Source organism: Centruroides vittatus, unplaced genomic scaffold (assembly GCF_030686945.1).
Source record: "Centruroides vittatus isolate TY-2023 unplaced genomic scaffold, ASM3068694v2 contig_1309, whole genome shotgun sequence".
Taxonomy (NCBI): Eukaryota; Metazoa; Arthropoda; class Arachnida; order Scorpiones; family Buthidae; genus Centruroides; species Centruroides vittatus.
The window spans coordinates 828223-853563 of NW_027120832.1; the positions used below are offsets into that span (position 1 = coordinate 828223).

At 30.2% G+C, this 25341-nt stretch overlaps 2 protein-coding genes across 2 annotated transcripts in view; one reads left to right on the forward strand and one right to left on the reverse strand.

The window, feature by feature from the left end:
* Positions 1-6838: 6838 nt before the first annotated feature.
* Positions 6839-25341, reverse strand: part of LOC136989992 (type II phosphatidylinositol 4,5-bisphosphate 4-phosphatase-like) — a 48768-nt gene continuing 30265 nt past the window's right edge. The window contains exons 3-4 of the mRNA XM_067288307.1: positions 23620-23735; positions 6839-6945 (exon numbers count right to left, since the gene is read on the reverse strand). Coding sequence (XP_067144408.1) covers positions 23709-23735 — 27 coding nt within the window. The 3' untranslated portion in view covers positions 6839-6945; positions 23620-23708. The remainder of the gene's footprint in view (positions 6946-23619; positions 23736-25341) is intronic.
* On the forward strand, positions 9783-11021 carry LOC136990089 (uncharacterized). Its single transcript, XM_067288443.1, has one exon. The coding sequence runs from the start codon at positions 9783-9785 to the stop codon at positions 11019-11021; it is 1239 nt and encodes a 412-aa protein (XP_067144544.1).

Consider the following 25341-nt stretch of genomic DNA (forward strand, 5'->3'; position numbering starts at 1 on the left):
ACAGTTAGGGTATGTCACGAGAACGCACACTAAGAAGGCATTTTTCGAAATACCTCCCGCGGGGGAAAGGGACAGGATTAAGGCTTAACACTTCCATCAACAATGGAAGTGTTAAGTAACAATGAAATTGTTAAGAGAAAGCAACGTGCAAGACGCAGTTGCAGTTTTTTCGTTTTTGCGGGAAATCGAACATATTTTTAGACCCATCTAAAAATTCCGTAATTAATCTGGAAACAGGGGTGACCCAATTCTTGCATTCTGTGAAAACAGGTAAGGTTGACTGTAACGTAATGATCTTAATTTTTGCTAAAACGGTTAGGACTTGAAAGTTGAAATTTGGTACACAGATTGGTACTTAAATTTGGTACCCTAAGTGTTAAGTAACAATGATAGTGTGAAGTAACAATGGAGAACAAGAGAAAGCAACGTGCAAGATTTACGGGCTCTGGATAAAAAAAAGAAAAGAAAAAGAGTAATATGTTAGAACACATTCGATTTTCAAATTTAAACAGAGTAGTTCGGTTTTTCTTGACCTGTTTTCTTTAGAACATTTGATGAAAATCGAACAATATAACCAGAACTCATCATGAAAATCGAACAATATTAGAACATTCGATTTTCAAATTTGACCTTTCTTTAGAAATACTTAGTTTGTTGATGAAATTACTCTTTTCCTTTTGTGACTATAAAGTAATAATTTTAATCTTCGCTATCGTTACTTCTGCCCGAGCAACACCGGCCTACCCGCTAGTTACTAATATATCAAGTTTCATGTTGTTTGTACATGCATAACGTAAGTTGAAAATAAAAGAAGAAATGTGTAGAAACTGTATAATGATATTATAGATATTTCATATTCATGTCAAAATGTATCTACATATCCAATCAATAATGTTAAACTTGCTTAGAAGAATAGATTGGACTTAAAAATATATGTAGAAGCTTCAAAACATTTTCATTTGTGGTGTCTCATTGCTTTCAATGAAGTACAGTACATCAACAAAATAGAGAAAATGCTGTCAGTCTGTCAGCAACATTAGTGTGAGAGTTTGTTTTTGGCATTTAAGTGGTAACAATGGCTTCAAAAATATTAAAAGCATCCAAGAGTGATCAATGAGCTGTTATTCAGTTTTTGTAATGAAAAGATGTCAACCTGCTAAAATTTATTACTACATGTTAACTGTTTATTGTAAATCTTATTGATGGAAATCACAACTGTGAAAGAAGTTTTGTAGTCTTTGCAGATTTACTGCAAAGTAGACAGTTGTACACGTCAACAGAGTAAATTGCAAAACTGGATTCACATATACACACTAGGATAGATGTGTTGCAAACAGAAACAATATCAAAAGAGGTTTGAATCTCTGTTGGGACTGTCTTATGTGATTTAGTATTACAAAGTGTGCTACATGTGGATCCCTGAAGTATCTGGGCAACCAAAAGAAATCTCAGGAAATGTTATCATTGATGCACTTGGAACACTACAAAAGAAAAAAGTAATCACTTTATGTTTGAAAGTAATAATAATTGCTTTGTAACAATGACGTAGCAGTGCTGTTCGACATGACCTTGCAAAAATAAGTTTAAAGCTGACTTGTTGCCATGAAAGACTTTTGCCATTAAGCTTTAAACTTCCTGATACGATCACCATCAATAGCTACAGTACAACAGTGAATTGATTGCATGCAACAATCAAGAACAAGCATCATAAACCCATATCTGGAGTCATATTGTTCCAAGACAATGCTAGTTCAAATGCTTCTTAACAATATTTATTTAAAAACAAAACATATTCTGTATTTTCATATACAGTGCATACTCTGGCAATAAATACATTGTTCAACCTAAATGCATCTATAATTACATCTTCATTTGCTAAAGAATGAAAAGACTGATATTTTGTGCATAGCACAAAAATTTTTCAATAACAAATTTCTGTGCAATGCACAACAATATTACAAAATTTACATATTGTAAAAGTACCCTTCAAAATCAAAACCTAATTGCCATTCAATAATTTTGGAAGTTGCAGAGCAGGTAGAAAAAGGGAAATATCTTGACCCCTCTACCACACATACAGGCATTTTTTCTGCAGTGGCAAATGTTTTGCCAATTTTAAATCATCATCATCATTTCTTTAAACTTTTGCAAAATGTGAAAATGGCAATTGACAGCAGAAACATCGAATGACTGCTTCAATAGATTAAGGTAACGCATTTTCTTATTTGTTTTCAACAAATGAAACTTTTGGAAGCCTCCATGTAAACAGCATCAAAATTAGCAAACAAAATAGTTACTCTCTAAATTTCTATTGTTTTATAAAATTTTAAAAATAACTTTCATTTGAAGCATAATACAGTAATATGTTCCAAGCATTATATTTACCAGAACAAGTTTTTGTACTGAATATAATAATACTCTGTTATTTTTTCGTCTGATGGTTATTTTTAACTTTAATTATTTACAGACAAATTCGCCCAAGTAGGGATCACCATCCATTAGTTTGTGTTCCAGATGATACATTTTGGCGACCGACCTTTCTTTTTAGGTTACAAGCCGTTGTAAAAAGCTAAAAAGTCCCATCACCAATTCAGATTTTAGAAAATATTTTATTTTTAATTGGAAACTTTTTTGTGTTTTAAAAAGGACTTTTTAGCTTTTTTTGACGGCTCATAGCCTAAAAAGAAAGGTTGGTCGCCGAAATGTATCGTCTTGAACACAAACTAATGGATGGTGATCCCTACTTGGATGAATTTGTCTGTAAATAATTAAACTTAATAATAATACTCATTATTATTATTATTACAATATTTATAAAAGTTTTTTAGTACAGGTTGACATTCAAAAATCTGGCCATCAATAATCCGGTTCCTTCAGATTTCCAGCATGGATTTTGGAGTGTATTTTTGAACTTACCACATAGATGCCTCCAGAAAAAAGTAGTGCACCAAACTAAAATTCTGTAGAACTGTTTTATTTAGTGTGTAATTTTCTTTCTTTAAAGGATTATACAGTTACTCATTTTCTGTTAAATATATACAGCATATATAACCATAAAAAATCCAACACTCCTCAGGTTCAGAGGTTGCCAGATTTTTGAATGTCAACCTGTATCATTAAACAAGTTATTCTCTGCTTCAATTACAGAATTGTGTTGATTATCCAAAATAGCTTTAGAATGGGACAATTTTGGATAACTGATTTTTCAGATAACTAATCACACTTGGTAGAGAGAGAATATTTAAAGGTATACACTGTATCATGGTTGGGCAATGCATGGCAGTTGGTTGAAGCTCTGAAAGTTTTGTGCAGTTCAAGAGCCCATTTTTAATGAAGCAGAGTGACCATGTCACAGATTAATTAAACAATCTGTTCTCTAAGTAAATAGATTGGTCCTTGCAACTGTGCATTTTAATGTCCAGTCAAAATTTGTAAAATAAGCTATATTTATCTTATTATCTATTTACAGAAAAATATATTAATTTGAAATCTAGTACAATAGTAAAAGAAGATTAAGTCATAGAAATTTAATACATATAAATGATAAGAAATAACTAAAAACACTATCTAATTTGTTAAAAGCAAATAATAGTGCTAATCTACAACATACTGATAAAACTTTGAATTTAAAGATGTACAGATGTGTGTAAAAAATACAAATTATTGATATAATTAATATTAAGAAAAGTACAGTATTTATGCAAAAATTATTTATTACAATTCTTTTTTTTTCTTTTTTGAATGAAGCCAAACTTAGTTTGCTTTGTTTTACATAGACTTTCTTCTTAACGCTACTAAATCACTGGTTTGCTTGATCAACACAAGAATTGAAAAATCTGCTCTGGATTGTATTTCTATCACATTGACACTGTTTCTAATACATCAAATACTATACTGTGTATAAACACAATGCACAATTTATAGGCTTGTGACCCATTAATTGTACTTACGTTTTATTTGTGCAGTAATAAATAAACCCAACACTAACTTGGATAGTGATCTAGCTCAATAGTAAACCTATGAAAGATTACCAACAATTGTTATTATGTAAAAATTTTGTAACTTTTTTAAATTAGTAGTCTCCAAAATCCATTTTGGTTAATTAAATCTTGAATAATTGACACACTATTGTAACTGTAATGCTAGAAAAAATGTTTCCAGTGAACAAACCTGTATACAGTATCATAATTTTGAGAAGCTAATTTAGAAATCACATCATTTAAAAATAAAGAAAATGCATTTTATACAAGATAAGTTACATAAGAGTTGATTGATAAATAAGATCTCCTATAAATAACCTTCTACTACAGCATTCTAGCAGAATGCTGTGGTAGAAAAAACAAACAAGAACAGTACAAGAATCATTAACATTTAGTAGCCATGAATATCTAATCTGAACAGGAAAATTTCAAATTTGTTGTGTTCTTATCATAGCATAACAATCAGGTTTAACAACAAATTTGTCTTCCTCATTCCATATGAAGTAGTAACAAGCAATTGAATTTTTACATGTGAAAAGTTAACAAAAAGATTCACAATACTACACTGAATTGACTGTTGAAGAAACAATCAATTCAGTGTATCATGATAATGAAACACTGCATTGCAATAAAAAAAAAACAGCAGAAATGTTAAAAACCCAGTCAATAATTGTTCCATACCCTCTTCACAATCCTAACACTATCAAACTTCCGATTTCCTAAAATTAAAGATAGTATTGAAAGGATAACGCTTTTCATCCCACTCCAAAGTTTAGGTTATTGTTTGGAAATAATGAAAAACCAGAAAGCATCTTCATGTACGAAATGCAATAATGGATAGAGCATTTGAAAAATGTGCTCCTTTAAATAATGATTATGTTTGAAGATTGAATAATTATAACTAAAATAAATAAATTTTACCATTTTTTAAAACTGGCCATATTCTTCCATTTTCCAAACTAATTTTATAAAGATGTAGTCTTAAACACGTCACCCTGCACAAACCTTTATCTTCAGTAATGCTTAATTTTTGGGAACAAATGTTTTCGGCCTCACCCAAGATCTGCTTCGGGTTAATTCAAAACAGGACTCCAACGAAACTCAACAGTTTGAAGTTGTTCCAAGGAAAGGTATTCTGAATTTGGAATCCTGTTTTAAATTAACCTGAAGCAGACCTCAGGTGAGGCTGAAAATGTGTTCCCAAAAATTAAGCATTACCAAAGATAAAAGTTTGTTGAGGATGAAGTGTTTATTAACACCAGTAATCAGGTTAGAAGATATTGATGTAGATCTTACTTATCAGTCAATCTTTGCATAATGACTTAAGAGCTTCATAAATAAGCTAAACATTTTTAAGTTCTTGTATACTTTTAAGTTTGTTAACGGAAATATTCTTATTTTATTAATTATGTAATGTTCATTCAGTTATTTTTCTATAGAAATAAATTAATCGCACAGGGCCATACATGAACCTTTGGTGGTTTTAAAATTTGATCTGAATTCTGTATTCAATTTGATGTTCTGTCATTTAATAGACTTATGTAACCCAAGGATATCCAACTGATATACACAAAAAATATTTATGTTAGATAGTTTTTTACAATATAAGTTAATAAGAACTTTATCTAGTCTGTATTATAACTAATTGAAATTATTTTAAACTAAATTTAAAATTATTATAAAGTTTTTATTTTTATACATATACAACTTACCAAGAACATATTTTCACAGTGCCCACAAGATACTCTTGCCATGCCAGGAACATTGGTGGTACCTGGCGTAGCAGAAATTTGAGCCAACTGAATAATTTTTTTACTGAAATAAATAAAATTATTTCTTCTTTAAATTTCATATATTAACATCAAAATTATTTTTATTTAAAAATAAAAATTATTTTAATGTTTCTGATATCAGAAACAAATACAACCATATCTAATTATATTACCAAATTTCAATTGAAATGTTATAATGTAATATGCATTATAAATGTTATAATATTTTTTCCATGTTAAATCATTCTCATATTATTGTTATTGATGACATAAGCATCATAAACAAAATATAATTTTATAAAAAGTTTACTTTTGTCTTTCTAATTAAATTATTACATACTGTAATTTTATGTGAAAACCATGTATTGTATGTTTAAAAGTCAATTTGAAAGCAGGTACAGATTATGCAATGATGCAAGTCATCTGCTAGTTTTAACTAAAATTAAGAACTCAAACAACTTTTCCTTTCTTTTTGTATTATTCTAATTGCTTTATCTTTCATCCTTCCTGAACATTCTAAAATTAAAATGTATATATTTATAGTTATTAATTTAACAAGAGATGGCAGCCTAACTATCGCCTGCCAAATTACTTAGTAATTATTTAGCCATGAGAGACTTATTGGTCTATTAAGGCTAAATAAAGCTATTCATTTGATATTTCAAATAATTATTGGGTTGACTGTATCTATTACAGAATATAACAAATTAAAAACTTTTTTACATATCATAATAATGCTCTAGAAAACTGATTGGTTGGATTAAATTCTGTTATTGCTTTTATAAGCTATTGTTTCTTATACTTTTGTAACTTCTATGTATTTGAAGTGATTTAATTAAAATGTTAAAGCAAGAACAAATATTCATTCCCAATTCTTACCCAAGAAAAGTGTTATATTTTATGTCTATTGGAGTTTTAAGTATTTTTTAAAATTTTATTTATTATTTCATTTTTTAAGACAAAATTGCATTCAAAATTAAAGTAACAGAAAAAATAATTTATGTTTGTTTATTCTTATGTCTTATTAGTTATTCCTTGGTTAAGATAATTAAATAATAAATAAATAAAATCTAATAATTTTCATACCAATTTGGTCTTGGACAAGAAATTTTTTGTGAAGTAGTTTTGCAAATAAGCAAACAATTACAAGGACACCTCACATACTTCTTCCCGGGTGGCGGCGTTTTAATAGGCTATATACATAAACAAAAAAATAAACTTGTTATTACATCTATATAAGATTATTAAAAATTTCATTTGCAATTTTCATAAATTAATTTGTATTCATTTACAATAATAAAAATTAGAGCACAGTAATTTTTATTTACTGTGCTTTAATTTTTTTTATTGTTCCTTGATTTCCATAAGTTCAAAGCCATTTGCAAAAAGATACTATAATCCAAGTAATTTATTTTTTGCTTTGTTATTGTTTTGTCATTCTCGCATGGTTTTCTCATTTTTGTTACTATCACATTAACTTTTTTATTTAACCTTATCATATTTTTTTCCTTTTTTTTAAATTAATTAGGATTGTTGTAATGGGGAGTGGCAAATATTGTCTGCGAGATACTGCCAAATTCAATGTAAATAAAGTAAAAATAAATAAATTAATTTAATTTAATTTTTATTTTTAAAACAAGTCACAAATTGGCTACCATTATCAATTAATCCAAACTTTTGTTAACCAGAACAAATTTTAATTTAATAAGTACACATAAGTTCATTCTCTTATAAGATGTTACACTTTAATCTGTAACAAAAACAATGCAAAATATCAAAAACAACAGGATCAAACTACAAGATAAAGTCAAAAATGCATTTACTAACTGCTGTTTCAATTCCCACCAAACATTTGATCATTTTACCCCTATATTTGAAATTGTAACATATTTTGATAAGTTCTGAGTAGTTGCATGACATCTACGAGACACACTAGCACATTTTTCAACATTTCTTGTATTTAAAATTTCATAAAATTTTGAAAAGTTCTATTCTCTAACTTTAACTTAAATGATGTGCAGCTAACACTTTTGCAGTGCACAAGTACTTTTGAGAAAAACCACTGGCAGTACAATGCAATTGTTATGGCAGGATCTTGCTTAGATGGTATTGCTTTGAATGAGTGTGACATGACGCACTAGCAATTTAAAATAAATTTATTCTTACAAAATTACCATTCCTTACACTTTTTCATTTCATACAAGAAAAATAAGCTCCAATTCATTTAAAATGGGAGCACTGCATTACATGCGACAACACGATACAGTAAGTGCCATGTTATTGCATGTCCTGCAGGGAGACAAAAATGAAAAAAATAATTTTAACACCACAAACTATTAAAATTGTAAAATTTTCATAACTTTTTAAATTATACTCTCAGTAATTTATGCTATTGACATGTGATTGAGTATCAACCATGCATTACTTCTTCAATTACTTCACATTTCTCATATAGATTAGCATTCCTGATTAAACAATCTGCAAAAATTTTGATACTTCCTGTAATATTTTGAGCAATATTAATTTTTTAATTAAGATAATCAATTTTTGATAACTGCATGACTATATTGCATAAAAAATGAAAATACAATTAAAATAATCAGTTCTGACAACACTGGTTGTTTGTGAAATGCAAAAGAAAACAAAATTATCATCATATGAAGTATTTTAGCAGTAAGTATTTCATTTTGCTCTTAGCAATCAAAAACCTAATAACTGTAGTTGTATATTTAGGACAGGTCAGATCTGGAAAAAAAGAGATCTTAAATATACCTCAAATTACCTTTCCACCAGGCTCAATTACAATCTTACCAATCTAGTTTCCTACAAAAGAAAAAATGCACAAGATGTTCACTTTAACATTAAAAGCACAAAAAAAAATATTTCCAATATTGCACTAGTATATGCATAGCTTATGGTGCATTGCATTGTTTATAGTAAAATAAGTTTATTTGTTCAAAACTAAGACAGACATAAAATGCATGGTAGTTTCACAATAATTTGTAGTTTTTCCCATGTCTCTCAGCTACAAAGATAATGAAACAACTCTTGAAGAATCTTTATGTCCGATAATGAAACAATCATTTTAAGATTTGGCATAATGTATAAAAAAAAAACCTGACTCTTGGGCCACCAAGCAGTCAGGACCATTAAAATTTAAATATAATACAAAATTTTAAACACACACAAATTAACACATAACACAAACAATAATACTAAAAATAGTAAGTTATTATTTAAATAGAAATTTCTAAAATTCAGACAAAAATAACTTTCTATTTAAATACAATTAAGGCATTACATACCAAATTTTCCAACTGAAATTATATAGTTATTGATACAGTAGGCATTCACTAATCTGGCCACTCCTCACACAAAGGAGTGTCAGATTACCAAATGTATAGGCCTAAATGCAATGAATGATGGTATTGAAAAGCAATGGGTCACAAGAAAGCAGGAAAGTAAATAAAGTGTACTTACATACAAGCTTTAAAACTAAGTAAACAAGAAAATGGGATGTGTGACATGACTAACATTTTCAAGGAAACTAAAAATTTTCATAGGTGATCGCAATGGACACTTTGCCAGATAATTAGCAAGAGTCTACTGTATTCTAAAACAACCTTACCCCTAGGAGTATGCAAAAGAAAAAATTAATAATGGTGGATGTAGATGTACTGTAAGAATATTTGGATCCTGCATTGAGGCCTTTGGTGACATCATGACACTTATATTTTTATTTAAAACTAAGCATTAAGTTAAGCATTAATTCCAACCAAAAACGCACAAAACAAACTGGCCGTTACGTCCACTGGTAAATAAGAGATCGCATCCTACATATTTCCTAGAAAAGGCGCTCGTAAAGTTCTTGCGTGAACTTCTTCCAGAATCACCATATGTTACCCCATCATCTGTGGCTGCCAAGTCCTCCATTGTGTCCAGCACAAGTAGAATGCACCAATGCTCCTACACTCTCTACAAATTGGATGTGGTGTCATTATACCCATCTGTGCCTATTTTCGAAGCCGTAATGCTTGCCAACGCCTTGATCATCAGAAAAGGATTTAACATACAACAGGCGCTAGACATACGTGACACCCTAACATTCATCACCGAGCACAACTATTTCCTTTTCAACAAGAACATCTACTTGCAAAAGCGAGGAGTTCCTATGGGCTCCCCACTATCGGCAGTCTTGGCTGAGCTCATTATGAGTGAAATTGAACGTAGAGTTTTCCACTCCCCTCTTGCCATCAGTTATCCGTCACTATATCTGCGCTATGTCGACGATATATTAATAATATGGGAGAATACAGAGGAACAATTTCTCAAATTTGTGCAGCAACTAACAAGCATATACCCCACGATCGGTTTCACTTGGGAGAAAGAGCAGGATGAATCAATAACGTTCTTGGATTTATGCATAAAAAAGTCGGTTGAGGGGCCGCAGTTTACAGTTCATCACAAGTCTAACGAGTTACCGTCTATCATCCCAGCAGATGCTTTCCAACCGTCGCGATATATCAATGCTGCCATTGCTGCACTTGTTAGAAGGGCACTATTGCTTCCGTCGACGCAGATAGCAATAAAAAGTGAATTAGACATCATCAGAGTGGCAGTATCTCGTGCAAGATTCACGCGTGGCAAATATGAGCATGTACTCTGCAGGGTAAAGGAGTCCCTATTCCCACGTACCACGCTGCACAAAAAAGAAAAAGCATCCGTGATCCAGATCTCGTTGCCGTATCTCGGACCACCCTCTATACGCATCAGTCATATCTTTCGGCGGTACAACTACAATCTACCTATAACCCCTCTACCAAACCTACGTAGGTGCATCTGTAATGATCATGACAAGCTAACCACTTTAGAAAAATCAGGAGTTTACGCAATACACCTAGAAAATCCGGAAACGGGAGCTAGCACAAGATACAAAGGAGCAACAACAAGAATGCTTGCCTCCCGCCTCGCAGAGCATCAGGATGATGTAGCCAAGGGAAAATATACTACAGAGCTCGCTAAAAAAGTTCTAGAGCAAGGCTACAACCCCCTGTGGTCCAGAACGAAAATAATAAAATGTTGCAACAATCGAAGGCTCGTGTTCATCTGGGAAGCGCTACTCACAGCTACTACGGAAGCATGCAATGTCCCCACCCTAGATCTACCCGGGGTGTGGGTAGCATTGTATCGACATTTAATCAACGAAATGCACCTAACATCGTATCGCCATCACGGTGTCAATTCCATGCATGCGCCGCTAACACCGTAGACGTAAGAATTCGAACACGTCAACATCTTTTTTGGCACGTTCTGAACGGAATTACCGGATGCCAGTCTTGAATTCAAATAACTCTGTTCTCCTTAGAACATTTCTGCATGTTTGTTTTTTAAAATCGTTCTTTTTCACCTGAAGACGACGATTATAAACTCGTCGAAAGTGCTAGTGGAAATAAAAAAGAAATAGTTTAACGCCGAAATCAGTGTAATCTTTCTACAGGAACCCAGCATTAAGTTATATTTTTATTATATTTATCTGTGTCCTTTCTCTAATACATGTAAAAATATTTTTTTAAATTGAAAAGTAATTGTTCAGAACTGTATAACTGATCAAGGTGACAGTTTGAGGAACACACAAAATAAAACTTAGTGAAAATAAGAAATGGAAAATAAAACTTAGGAAAATGAGCTGCCAAGAGGTTTACACAAGTCAAAAAAAAGTTGGGAACTGCTGTTCTAAAATATATGCAAAAGTACTGTACAAATTAAAAATAAAGTTATATTTTCATGTATGCTCTATGTTATTTTAGAATATTAACAATTTATAAAATTACAAACAAGCATAATTCATTAAAAAATTATAATAAATTTTCACTTTTATCATCCAATTGATTGATATAACTGTTGTTAATTTATGATACCAACTTATATGAAGCAAGATTACATTCCTAGAAATATGACTTTAACTGTAACATATCAAACAGAAATGATTACCAGAAAAATATTATTTCCATTGACCATTTCTATTTAGTAAGGTATAATCTTTTAACTGCTTCATTACAGAACATAGATTAATCTTTACTCACAGATCTGCAACAAATTAAAAAACATTGAGTGAAACTTTTGAGAACAACAATAAAGTAGATCATCTTTTAAATCAACATATTTATCCAAAGGGAAAAGTTAAAACAGGATTAACCTTTTTGGGGCAGCTTCCATGCAAGATATTGGAATTACCTTTGACCTCTATAACACTATTCCTATAACTCTATCATAACCTTCATTAAACATGTTTAAACATGTTAATGAAGGTTTGATAGAGTTATAGAATTATAATAAAGAAAATATGAGAAGACAAGACATGTTTAAACATGTCTTCTCATATTTTCTTTGGCCACCATTCTTTTGTAATATACTCCTAGTTCAATCTATTGATGAAACTTTAAGATTGAAATTCAAAATAAATATTTTTCAATTGTATTCAAATTTTTTTGCAACAAAAGGTTTTCTTGCCATTTTTGATGTCAAAATTATTACTATTATTATTAAACTAGAAATTCTCCTGTCAAGCATGATGGAATATTTTTCATGTAAAAGTAGAAATTGAAGAATTGAGAAGAGCTTCAAGCCATGTTGTAATATTGTTTCTGCAGCCCTTGACAAAGCCATTTTTAATCAATGTTGCTAAAGTCGGACTTCACAGCTTCAGGGATTTCCAGTTGTTCTTTTTCTTTTAGATCTAGAAGTTACCTGACCAATACCTTAGGAAGTTATCTAACCTTTACTCTTATGTTTTCCCCAAGGCTTTTTTTCTTTTTTGATAAAATAGTGTCTTTTTAATTCCACATTGATAATTTTGTCCAAAAATGAATTGTATGTATGTTAATTAGATGAGCAATAACATTTTCGGAATAACAGGCTCATTACATCCAATTGGTTAATAGAACATCACATGGTCACTATGGAAAGATTTTTTTAAAAGATTTGTTATAGAAGTGCAGCTATCATTTTATCATTTCTTAAAGTTTAAATTTCAAATTTAATGAAGTAAGTTTAAAATATGCCATTTGCCAAAATACGTAAAAATGCAACTTAACCCTTTCCATGCTGGTATATGCCCTTAGGTGTATGTCATGTGACTTGCTGTTAATTGGTGATGCAAGATTCGCCTTTAGGCTTAATTAATCAAAAAATTTGATTCATTTGTATTATATTCGAGTTTTCCAGCAATCTTAGCTTTGATTCGCGCTTCTGTAGGTCGATTGACTTTGTTTAAGCCAATAATTGTTTTGTTACCACCCTTGGACCATAAATATTTCAGTAAAAAGGACTCCTTACCATTCTACAGCAAATCTTCACAGTTAACTACACAGTTAACTTAAAACAATCAAAGGAAAACTCCTTCTACAGTTTTATTGCGTATCTTCTGTCTTTGTTGACATTACTTTAACTAATCACAGACTTGTAAAAGGAAAAAATTGCCGCAAAAAGCCCTGCCTCCAACCTTCGAAGTAAAATGTAAACAATCACAATAAATTTGCTTTTTAAATCGTTTTTTGGCTCTAATTAACTAACTTAATGCACTTAGACATTAAGTTAGGTAATTTGATAATATTTAAGCGAATAAATATATTTTTAAAACTATCTAGCAATAAATATTCCCGAGAAACTCCACCTCCCTATAGTAAGTCTATGGAAGATGTTTGTGCTGCTAATTGGCTTTAAAATTTTTGTTTCTATACCTATTACACTCTAATTGGTAATTTATAATATGATAATCAACTTCAACGAATGAGAGTTTTTTAGGACCATCTGGTCAGGATTTTCCCACGAAGAACCAATCCACGTGATTAAAATCAGAATGTAAACAAATGTTAAAAAATAGCTATATTCTTCAGTTTAGAGCCATAATTCTACTAGTTTTCATGTTATTTGACTTTACTTAGACAAGAAGATTTCTTATTAAAAGCACCTAGCTGAAAAATTTACTGGGAAACTCATTACTTCCAGATATTGCGTAATTGCAGGAAAAAATTAACTAATTGCTTATTTTAGTGTATTATTGTATAAAACATTGAAAAATTATATAAAAAGTGTCAAATATTCACTATTTCAAACAGAAATATATGATGATAAACTTTAATGTGTTGCTTTACGATAACAATCGACTCCTCTCCCAGCTAAGTAATTTGAGACGTAGTGTAAATAATGGCAATAACTTCTTCCCCGCTCTAGCTAGAGAGCTGCAGTTTGCTTTGTTTAAAAGAAGACAGATGTGTCTACCTAGTAGATGCACAAAGTTCAGCGATTCTCTGTAAATTAATTTTTTCTTCTTTTGTTCATAAACTTCAAATTTTAATATTATTTTAAATTTGTATTAAACTATAAATTAAACAATCGTAAACTGTAATATGTTTTTAATCAAACACAAAATACAGATTAAACATAATGCAATTTTGAAGCGAAATATCGCAATGTAAAAAATTATCCAAAAAATGCACCGCATGATGAATTCCATTCAAAAATGTTCTGTAGATTGCTGGAATGGAGTAGGTTAAGGGAAATTCCCCCGTCAAGCATGAAGGTCACGTGGTCACTGATATCACTGCAACATAAGTGTGGTCACTGATCCAAAATTGATAAAAATGTTTTTTCTATAGCTAATATTTCAACACATTAAATAGCCTATACCTTCCATCAAAGCATAAAACAAATATAACCAAAATTTTATCTGGTTTGGACAAAAATTGCAGGAGTTATAAGGAATTCACACACGCATACACACACACACGACAGCTTTTACTAGTAATCATTTAAGGTTTAGTTCTTTTAAAATGTACATACAAAAAGCAAATAAACAAAAACATCACAATCAATGCAGTTTAATGCATTTTTTACAGTGTCCTAATTTGCATATTTACCAGAATGGCTTATAAATGAAACCAAAAACTAAAATTCCATTGTACTATTCAGCAAAACTGAATTCGTCATAAACTACAGTACTACCCCTCATACCTTTAAAAATGCAGTATGATTTTAATTTTTCAATGTTTTCATAATTTTGGTAAATTAAAATCACACAGCATTTTTAAAGGTATGAGGGGTAATACTGTAGTATAAAATTCCATTGCATACATCATAATTCTCTGTCAGATGATAGAAAACAATAAATAGACTGAAAATAAATCATTAACCGATCAGAATTAAGTACAGATTATCAAATGGTGCATTTATAAAAACGACTAAAAAATTTATTTTGGCATTTTTTTACATTACATTCAGATTAGAAACAATCAAATTTATATCAACAAATTCTTACTTATTGTATATCAAATTAAACAGAAAAAATGATCTTTAACATAGGCTAATAATAAAAACCATAGTATTATTCATTTTCAAACATGCACAACTTATTTACTAGCCAGCATTAATTTAATTTAAATATTTTTGAAAGAAATTTACAGCAAAGAGAAGCACAAAGATTCAGATAATACTCTGGAAATGTTTTAGAGTTTTACCTTATTAACTTGTCAACATAATCACAAAATAAATTGTAGTATATCTTATAATGTTTTATAGTTTTGTAACCTAAATTAATGAAGCACTTAAGTTTATTCTTTAATGTATTCAGTGTTGCTATTGTCTATCATTACAACAACAACAGTCTTGTTTTAATTTATATTTTTACACATTGACTCTGTGGCAACAAAATTCTACTTTGGCATCTCTGATGAGTATGTAGAGCTTGAAAATGTTTAAAAACTGTGTTATAATTTTAATTTTGTTTATTGAATCATTTTTGATCTTGTACTAGTTAAAAAAGTTATTTTATTTATATCATAAAGGTTTAAATATAAAGAAACAGTATCTTGAGAATTAATAAATACAGCAATTAAAAATTAAAGTAACTGACAAGAAATTAGATATAATCTTGAAAATAAAAGGGATAGATTCAAAGAATAATAGTTTAAAAAAATTAGTAACAAAAGACGACAACAAACAACCATACCACAAAACAAATCTTAAAATGCAATGATATTTTTCACTGCAGTTTGTTTTTGTGAAGTATTTGAATTAAATAACCACATTATCCAAAGAAAGACAACAACAAAGTAAACTGCTGGCCATTAAAACTGCAACACCAAAAAGGACAAGAGCTATCAAAGCTGTATGTATTATACACAACTTATGGACAAGTGCAAGATGATTACAATTTCAGCTTGGTTTGAGCTGCAGAACATCCAGAAATCAGTGTCTTGTGCAGTCACCATGGACAATAATAGCTGCTGCTACACAGCCTGGCATAGGAAGGAACTGACATTGGATAAGTGCCTGGATTATGTCAGTCCATGTTGTTTTGATACATTGCCAAAATTTTCTGCTGTGTCCATGGGCCATGTGTGGCATGCCAGTTGTGAAGTCAGGGTCCACATGTGTTCAAAAGTGTGGTCCTTGACTTCACAAGAAACTTTCCAAAAAATCTTGTGATCACCAAGGACTGAGGAAGAAGTGGAACATGGTGCCAATCAAGGAAATGTTGAACAATGTATGCAACATGCAGTTGTACAGAGGGGATCAAAAGGCTCTGAAGATAAGAACAACAATAGTCTCCAACACCTCAGAAATGTAATGATGGGAATTCAATGTACCAGGAATGAGTACTAGGTGCAAACATGAATGGACTGCAATAGCATACCATACCATATCACCAGGTATTGGATCAGTATGGTAATGCATAATACAGGTCTTACTCAGTATTTTGCTACAGTACTGCCAGACAAGAATGCATCCGTCATGGTGCTGAAGACAGAAACTGATGCTGCAGACAACATCAAACCATCTGTGTAGAGACTAGTTGCTGTGTAACACCCAATTTTCGAGCTAGGGTTTGGGGGGATGTAGCTCTAGGATCCATAATAGCTGAATAGGTAAGATGTCTGTCCTATTGCTCAGTGGTATAGCATCTGTTGGGATCCTTTATGTCAGACAAACGCATCTTTCTTAATTTTGTAATTTTAAAGGCCAGCAGTATATGTTATAAGTCACGAAAAAAAAATTCTAATTCATAATTCATACGAGGACTAAGATGGTTACTGTTTCAGAAATATTTTATTACCAATCTTTCAGTCAGATACGCATTTCAAGCAAAGTCCCTCATCTATCTGACCTATTTGAATATCAGAATGAGTTACAATATTTAAAAATACAGTAATTATCTTATTTATATACAATTTTTAATTGATGTGACTAATTTTACAATTATTGATTTCAACATTTTGGATTCTTAAAATTAAGATAGAGATTAAAATTACAGTCAACTCCGCATAAGTTGACACCCCAAGGGAAAGTGGAAGTGTGTCAAGTTATCCAATGTGACGACTAAAGCGAAGTTGGAAAAAACCACAAAACTACAATTAGGAAAATATAGAAGTGTGTTATACAGTAGTATAGCCTTACAATACATCGTGTCCTCCATTTACAATTACTCTGTAGATGAAAAACTGAAAAATTCGTTTAGTGTTGTTTGTTTTGAGCACTTAACTGTCTCAACTTTCTTTTTCAACGATCATGAATGCCTTGAAAACAACATCATCTCAATTGTCAATCGTTGGCAAGTAACGTCTAAAAATTCTTAATACCTCTAGTGCAATGTTTTTCAACCGGGGCGCCACGGCGCCACGATTGGGGTGTCGCAAAGTTTAACACCTTTAGGTATTTTCTTGGAAATTTACTTAAGTGTAGTTCAAAATAACTCATTGTCAGTATTTCGATAAAATTCAATGGACTTAAATTTTGATTTTGAACACGTAGAAACATTATTTTTGCATTAAAATGCTACTTAAAACTGTCAATTTTTAAAATTTTTCTTCCCGGGGAGGGAGTCCCCTCCCCAGACCCCACTCCAGCATTGCGCATAATATTTGTTTTTGCAAAAGATTCATCTATTCTCCCCATTCTTTTCAGATTCTAGATCCGCCGCCGGTCAAGGGTGCCGCAATTTTTTATTTTTCAACCAGGGGAGCCACTCAATGAAAAAGGTTGAAAAACACTGCTCTAGCGTGAGAAAACACAAAATTGGATTCTGGTGTGACGTTGATGCAGATTGTATATTTTCTTTTTGTTTATCTGTTATTATTTTATACATAAAAATACATAATGTTAAGGTATATATATATATATATATATATATTAATAATATTAATGTATTATTATATTAATTATAAATTAATAAAAAGTAATAAAATTAAAAAATATATTAATAAAAATATTAAAATATAAATCGACTTCCCCTCCTGAAAAAAAAAAAAAAGTTTGCACCACACATGTGGAGTGAATTCATTTTTTCAGGAGAGGATGACGACTTATCAGAGTGTGGGATGGCAAAAGTATGTCGACTTATCCAGTGGTGACGAGTTAAATGGTGTCAAGTAAACCGGAGTTTTTTAACATTAATGCCTACGTAAGTTGGCCGGGACCACAGAAAAGTGATTACTTAACCAATGGTGTCGAGTTATCCTGGTGTCGACTTATGCAGACTCAACTGTATTAACTTTATATATGGATAAGTGTAAATTTTAAAATACAAACATTAAAACATTAAAGTTGTTTATATATGTTAAAAATGTTAAATTTTAAAAGAATGTTATAATTTTACATTAAAAGTACCTCTGTATAATTCAATGTCTTGTGTATATGTTACAGTAAAAACCCGTTTTTAGTTATTTGGGCACCAAATACTCTGTGCCAAATTGCAACTCCTGACATGTTCTCCTTCATACCTCTAAGGTGTGCAGCCATTGACAGCAGCATGATTTTAGAGACAAGACTCATCATAAAGGACTAAATTACAGCAGACCTTAAAAAAAATAAACTGTGAAACCTTAATTATTAATGTAGAATATACATTTAGTAAAATATCTCTTGAAAACAAAAAAATGGAGAAGTAGATTAAATAGCCTTGTTCAAAACCATAAGAATAAATACAAAAGAAAAGAATTACTATAAATTTCAAAATAATTTCAAAACAGTGAAAAATTTCTTAGCAAAAAATGGATTAATAATACTATGAAGGCTATTTTTTAAATAAGGTCTGTTTTTTAATAAGAAAAATACTGTAAATATCATTGAAATATATTTTTTTCCATATTCTACATACTTTTATCTACTTTTATTCATAATTTCCATTTTTGTTTAAACATTTATCATACCACTCAACAATTTTTTGAATTCCAACTTCAAAGTGTGATAGTCATGGGAGTGTACAATAGTCCATAAGAGGAGTAAACAAAAAAAATAACAACAATTATTTTTTTTTCATGTGATTAGCAATATACAGGATTCTTTCCAATTCCAACTCTTAATGTTATACAATATCCCAAACTGGGGCAAGGAATTGAGTGAATACAGAACAAAAGAACATGCTCGTGGCAAATAAGAAAAGACAGACTTGTAATCTTATGACTAACTTACACTAAATTATAAACTAAAAAAGGAAAGGAAGAATAACAAGAAGTTTAGTATGATAGAGGAGGTTATAAGGAATACCCAGGTTCTTTGTTTGGTATTGACGCTCTTCTGGTGGGGAATCACTCTAAATCATTTCTCACTGATCTTTTTCAGATCTCTTTGAAAATTCTCCTTATAAAAGAGACGTTCTCTCTCTCTCTCTACGTTAGCAGGGTCCTTTCTCTTTCTGTAGGCCACCTTTGTCTCCCTTTGTCCTTCTAGACGACAGGCATGAGCATAACTTTCGCATGTCTACCTTCACCGAGAGTCCAACCAAAGAATGAACCTTCTTATCGTTCTAGTAGCCTCACGGACTTCACTTCCCATTGTTAACATGGTTCATGAAAAGGGTACCTCACCCACAAGAAGGAATGTTAATAGAAAATTCAAGAAAACAAAAGGAAGAACAAAGAAGAAAGAAAACTTAAAACTAAACTTATATCTAATATACATTAATATGGTGTATTGCCACAAAAGAAATCTGCCGCCTGTGAAGAAACACAATGCATGACTGCAGTTTTCACTTCTTCATTGTTGCTGAACTGTTGACCAACAAGAAACTCCTTTAAATATCAAAACAAGTGAAAATCACTGGGTGCAAGGTCTGGACTGTAAGGTAAATGATCTAGTTGTTCCCATCCAAAAGAACTGATTAGACCTTGTGTTTGTGCAGAAACACGTGGCCTTGCATTCTCATGGAGCAACATTACAGCAGAAGACAGTAGGCCAGGCTGCTTGTTTTGTATGGCATGCCAGAGTTTTCTCAAGGTCATACAATATGCATCAGAATTGATCATTGTGCCTCTTGGCATAAAATCTACTAACAAAATCCCTTTCCTGTCCCAAAACACAATTGCCATGATCAATTGCAATAATTATGATAATTTATTAGAATAGTGATTGAGTTGAGTTAATAACACGATCTTGTGTTTAACAATTAGAATAGGTTAGGTTAGGTTAGGAACGTGCATCCTCACTGTTTCAGAGACAAGCTGCCATGTTCGCTACCATAGGTAACATTAACCGAATAAACCTAAATCAAAGATTTGAATTAGACAAACTCTGGAACAACATACTAGACTGCCAGAGAGAGCTCTTCTGATTACTTTATATATGCAACTTATTCACATAACCATACTCTTCAAAGTATACTTAAGGTGACTTGAAATGTATTGGCAACTTTTATAACTATTGAATATAATATGCACAGGTACATTCACCATTGTAATAATTTATAAATTTACCTTTCAAAACAATTTTACTATTTTTATTTTCAAACAACTTATACCAAACAAAAAGAAAAAACTTTTTACTTTTATAATATAACATACATTTAAAGTCACAAGATTGGAAGTTGTAATACTGCTGGATATAGATATACACAAGACATTGAATTATACAGAGGTACTTTTAATGTAAAATTATAACATTCTTTTAAAATTTGGTATTTTTAACATATTATATAAACAACTTTAACGTTTTAATGTTTGTATTTTAAAATTTACAGTTATCCATATATAAAGTTAATAATTTTAATCTCTATCTTAATTTTAAGAATCCAAAATGTTGAAATCAATAATTGTAAAATTAGTCACATCAATTAAAAATTGTATATAAATAAGATAATTACTGTATTTTTAAATATTGTAACTCATTCTGATATTCAAATAGGTCAGATAGATGAGGGACTTTGCTTGAAACGCATATCTGACTGAAAGATTGGTAATAAAATATTTCTGAAACAGTAACCATCTTAGTCCTCATATGATTAGTTCAAACAACAAACTCACAATTAGTGAATATGGTTATCATTGAAAAGAACATTAAGCTAATATAATAATAAAATTTTATAAAAATTTTAACTAGCGTATGTCAGTGATTGTAACAGTTTCTAAAAAAATATATTATTTTATCATGATTGTATGTGGAGACATGGTCAGTTTATATGAAAGAATTACTGAAGTGTTTTGAAAAGAATGATATGAGGTATTTTTTAAAGTAAAGTCTGGTTTGAAGTAAGAAAAAAAAAACACATTAAAGATAAAAATAATTTATTATAACCAAGAGAGATTATGCATTTCTATTATTTTTTCCACATAATTACCCTTTGACTTCTACATATTTTACTTTCTTGGCTATTATGTATACATAAGAGAAAGTATTGAAATCATATCAAATTTAATCCTATGAGTTTTTTTGCAGATCTCTACATTTTGACACCTTCTGAACCAAGAGTCAAAAAAGTGGCAGAAAATGTGTTTGTTGGCATCTATTTTGTTTAATATCTCAGGATGGGGTAAAGATTAAGAAGTGAAATTTGCATGTAGCTTGTGCATAAGGGGCATTGATGGTATTGTGTGTATAGTTTTATTCTAAACAACCAGTTTTTTTTTTCGCTGTAATGAATGTTTTTTTCGAACCCGATTTTATATACTTTTATTGTCAAAAGAAAAAAAATGTAAATTTTTTATGGACAGTAAAATATATATATATATTTTAAAAACTTTAAATTAAATATGAAAGAAAAATAAAATTATTTATTAGATATGAATAATAAAACTGAAATGCCAAAAGTCATGACTAATATATTATTAGCACCAATATTTAATTTTCATTAATGCCAAAATGGTATTCACATAGAAAATCTTAAAATTTGAACTGAATGATTAAGTATTTGATAATTATATAACTAAGAAAAATACAAAAATAGTTTACATAATTTTTCATGCATTCACATATGAGAACTTTAAAATTAATAAATCATAAAATTTAGCTTTAAGAAGAGTTTTATTTAACCCTAATTTTGTCAAAGAAAATGCTTTTACAGACAGTGAAAGTGAATGCAAATTTGAACCTTCATGTTCAAATTCAGCTGCTAATTATAATGTACTGTACGAGCCTAAATATAATTTGGAATGGTGGTCAGAACCGTTAGAACCTTCAATAGGTAGAAAACCTTCAAAAAATGTAATAAAACCTACTCCTGGTCTAACTCATTTTGCTATAAGAATAAGTGATTCCATTGAATCCATGTTTTCTTTATATTTTCACAAACCACTACTGGGAACTACTTGAAAATGGACAAAGAAGGCACTATAGTCCAAAAACAAATTAGAAACTTGCTGATATTGAAGAGTTAAAAGTCTTTATAGCAGTTCTAATACAGGTATTTACAAATCATGAACCAAAAAGTTGTTGTAGCATGTGTCCTCCTTTAGAGCATAAAAATAAAATTTTACGTAAAAAATGTAAAAACAATATATGTAAAAATCACTCATTTTTTATTTGCAAAAATTGTTGTTACAAATGATCAATAGATAACACAAATGCTCAAAGTATATCAAAGTGTTTATCACAGTTTAGAAATTATTTCTTATTATTTAAGCAATGGCAAGTAGTAATATGGTAATAGAGCAAAGTATAAATGATAAAGGAATCTAAGGCCTAGCTTATACTTCATGGGCTATGAAAATATTGGTATATTGAGGGTTAATCCAGAATCAAATTTTGTTATGCTATTTCAAATTATCACTGCTGCATTCACTTAATATGAAAAAAACAGTTTAGACTGATTGTTGACAGTGCTGAAAATAATAGTCATCATGTTTTTCTTTTAGCATAACTTGAATAACTGTAGTTTCAAATTTATATACAGATAATGAATTATTTTAAAAAAAATCAATAAAGAACAACTGCCAATCTTAAATATTGCAGTTTATAAATTAAAATGAAAATGAAATAGCTCAAAATTTCCACTGTTTAAGAGAACAGAAGGAATAATATATCTGAAGGATTGTTTTTTACATTATTTCATTTTTCAGAATTATTTTTGATGCTTTTCTTCCAATATTCCTTAAGTATGCTAAAACTAGCAACATCTTTTAGTAACAATATAAGTTCAGTTATAATGTAATTTACTCATAGCATTATTAAGTATTAGTATTTCCATACTGCTAAAAATACATGAAATCCATTTTAATTAAAATAGCATATTCATTGCCTCTATAATAAGAATAAAACAAACTGCAATCAGAACTATCCAAAATATCAGGTTTGTTTAATTTTCAAAATACTTGTTTGGCTCATCTTCAGAGACAATGAAACAATTCATTCATAATGTAACAATTATAAAAATTGAACAATTGTTAATTGCAATTCAAATTAAAATTGTCACAATCTTGCCAAAAGATAAAACAATATATTAAAATTTTAAGTAACAGGATGAAAATATAAATACAAGTTAGAATTAAGAGTATCGAAATAAGAGGAATTGTCATAGTTTTAAATATTCAAAGTACTATTAAAGTAATGAATTAAAAGTTAAATTTATATGACAAACATAAAATAAAATAAATTTACTATACCATCCATCAGGAAAGATGAGTGAGTAGATATATTTAAAATGATGCAAAAATTGCTTTAGCCAATCTGCTACAAACAGGAAGGAACAGGTTTAATTATTCTTGAAGTATGATGCTTCCTGCAAGAATGTAAACAAAATGATGTAAAAAATTGAATCTGCATTTTCTCTTTGTTTTCTGCTTCTTCATTGATGATTAACATTATTCAACATTAGTAGAAATCAAAATTCATTCTGATCGAACATTTATAAAGAAAACAAGACTTATAAGCACTTACAAACACTTGAATGAAATTTAATAAAACAAGAAGATTTTAACACACAATAATTTATGTAAAAATGATTTAGTCATAAAAATTTTGGACGTATAAAACTTATTATTATATCTTCATGTAGGCATAACTAAATTAATTATATAGCACTTGCATCCAATTATGTAGTATGATTATTATTTAAGAGAATTTTAGCTGAAGACAAAATTAGAATATCCATTCATTATTCAAACAAAAAAAAACTTTGCTATTTATTGATAAATCCTGAATTTTATGCATCTTTCCATACATCAGCTTTCCATTAGATGATAATTAAGATATATACAATAAAGATTGTTGAAAACTCTGCTCAACAACATTAGAGAATGTTTGAATAAAAAAAAATTCCACAGCAAATTGAATACTTATTATCAGCAACTTATAAAAACATTTCACACAAAACTTCACCAATCTAATAACAAAATAATAATTTCGTATAATGCATCAAAAATTTTTAATTTAGTTCAATACGTAATTCAAGTTTTATGTATGTACATTAGCAAACTGATACAGAAATATAGCACATCATAATAAATCAGATTCTTTAAATAATTATTAGTAAAAACTTATCAGCTTCTGTGTATAGAAATTAATATACATTCACTGACCAAAAATGACACAAAATTGCCTGATTATTGCAAAACTTGGCATACAGCTATTTCTCAGACACAGATGTAATTTACAGTTATTGTTTGATGCATGCTAGGTAATGCCATCAGTGCCTTAAAATCACTACTCCAACAGCTTGTAAAATAGTCTTACAGAGGCTCAATGCATTCAGAATTTTCAATTGCTTATTGCTTGGAGATCTTTAAATGCCAGGTATGTCTGTCGGTACATGGTCAAAGACAACGAATGCATAACTGACAGTGTTTTAGAAAGGCCTCATCATCAAACCAAAGGAACCAGAATGGTCATTTCATCAAATTGCTTGCCATCTGAGCCATTCTGACCTCACTGTGACTAGTTGATGAGGGCAGTGAATTTGACAGGGCACATATACATGGCAGACAAGCTCTGGATGTCCCTGACAGACCAGCAGGAGACATTATTATCTGATTATGATACAAGCACAAATAGCTGCAATATCTTCAGCTTTCATATAGAGACAAATGGAAGCCTCACTATAGAACTCTGCTAGTTGCTCGCAAATAATTCAGGAAGAGACAGACAAATTAACAGCTGCTATGAATCCTGACATTTGCATCCAAATGTGATCTGATTTTTTTGCCTTGGTACAGTGATTGAGAATCATGAACTGCTACAAACTGACTGCATATCATCTTTAGTGATGAATCTCAATTTTATGTAGGATCAGATAACCTCCATGTTAGTATGTAGAGGTCCATTGGTAAGTGTTTCAATCCTATCTTTACTGTTTTAGCCCCTTTGTTAACAAACAAAATATCACAACA

Excerpts from the sequence above, each read along its gene's own strand:
- LOC136990089 (XM_067288443.1), top strand. The coding sequence starts at position 9,783 with ATGCTTGCCAACGCCTTGATCATCAGAAAAGGATTTAACATACAACAG.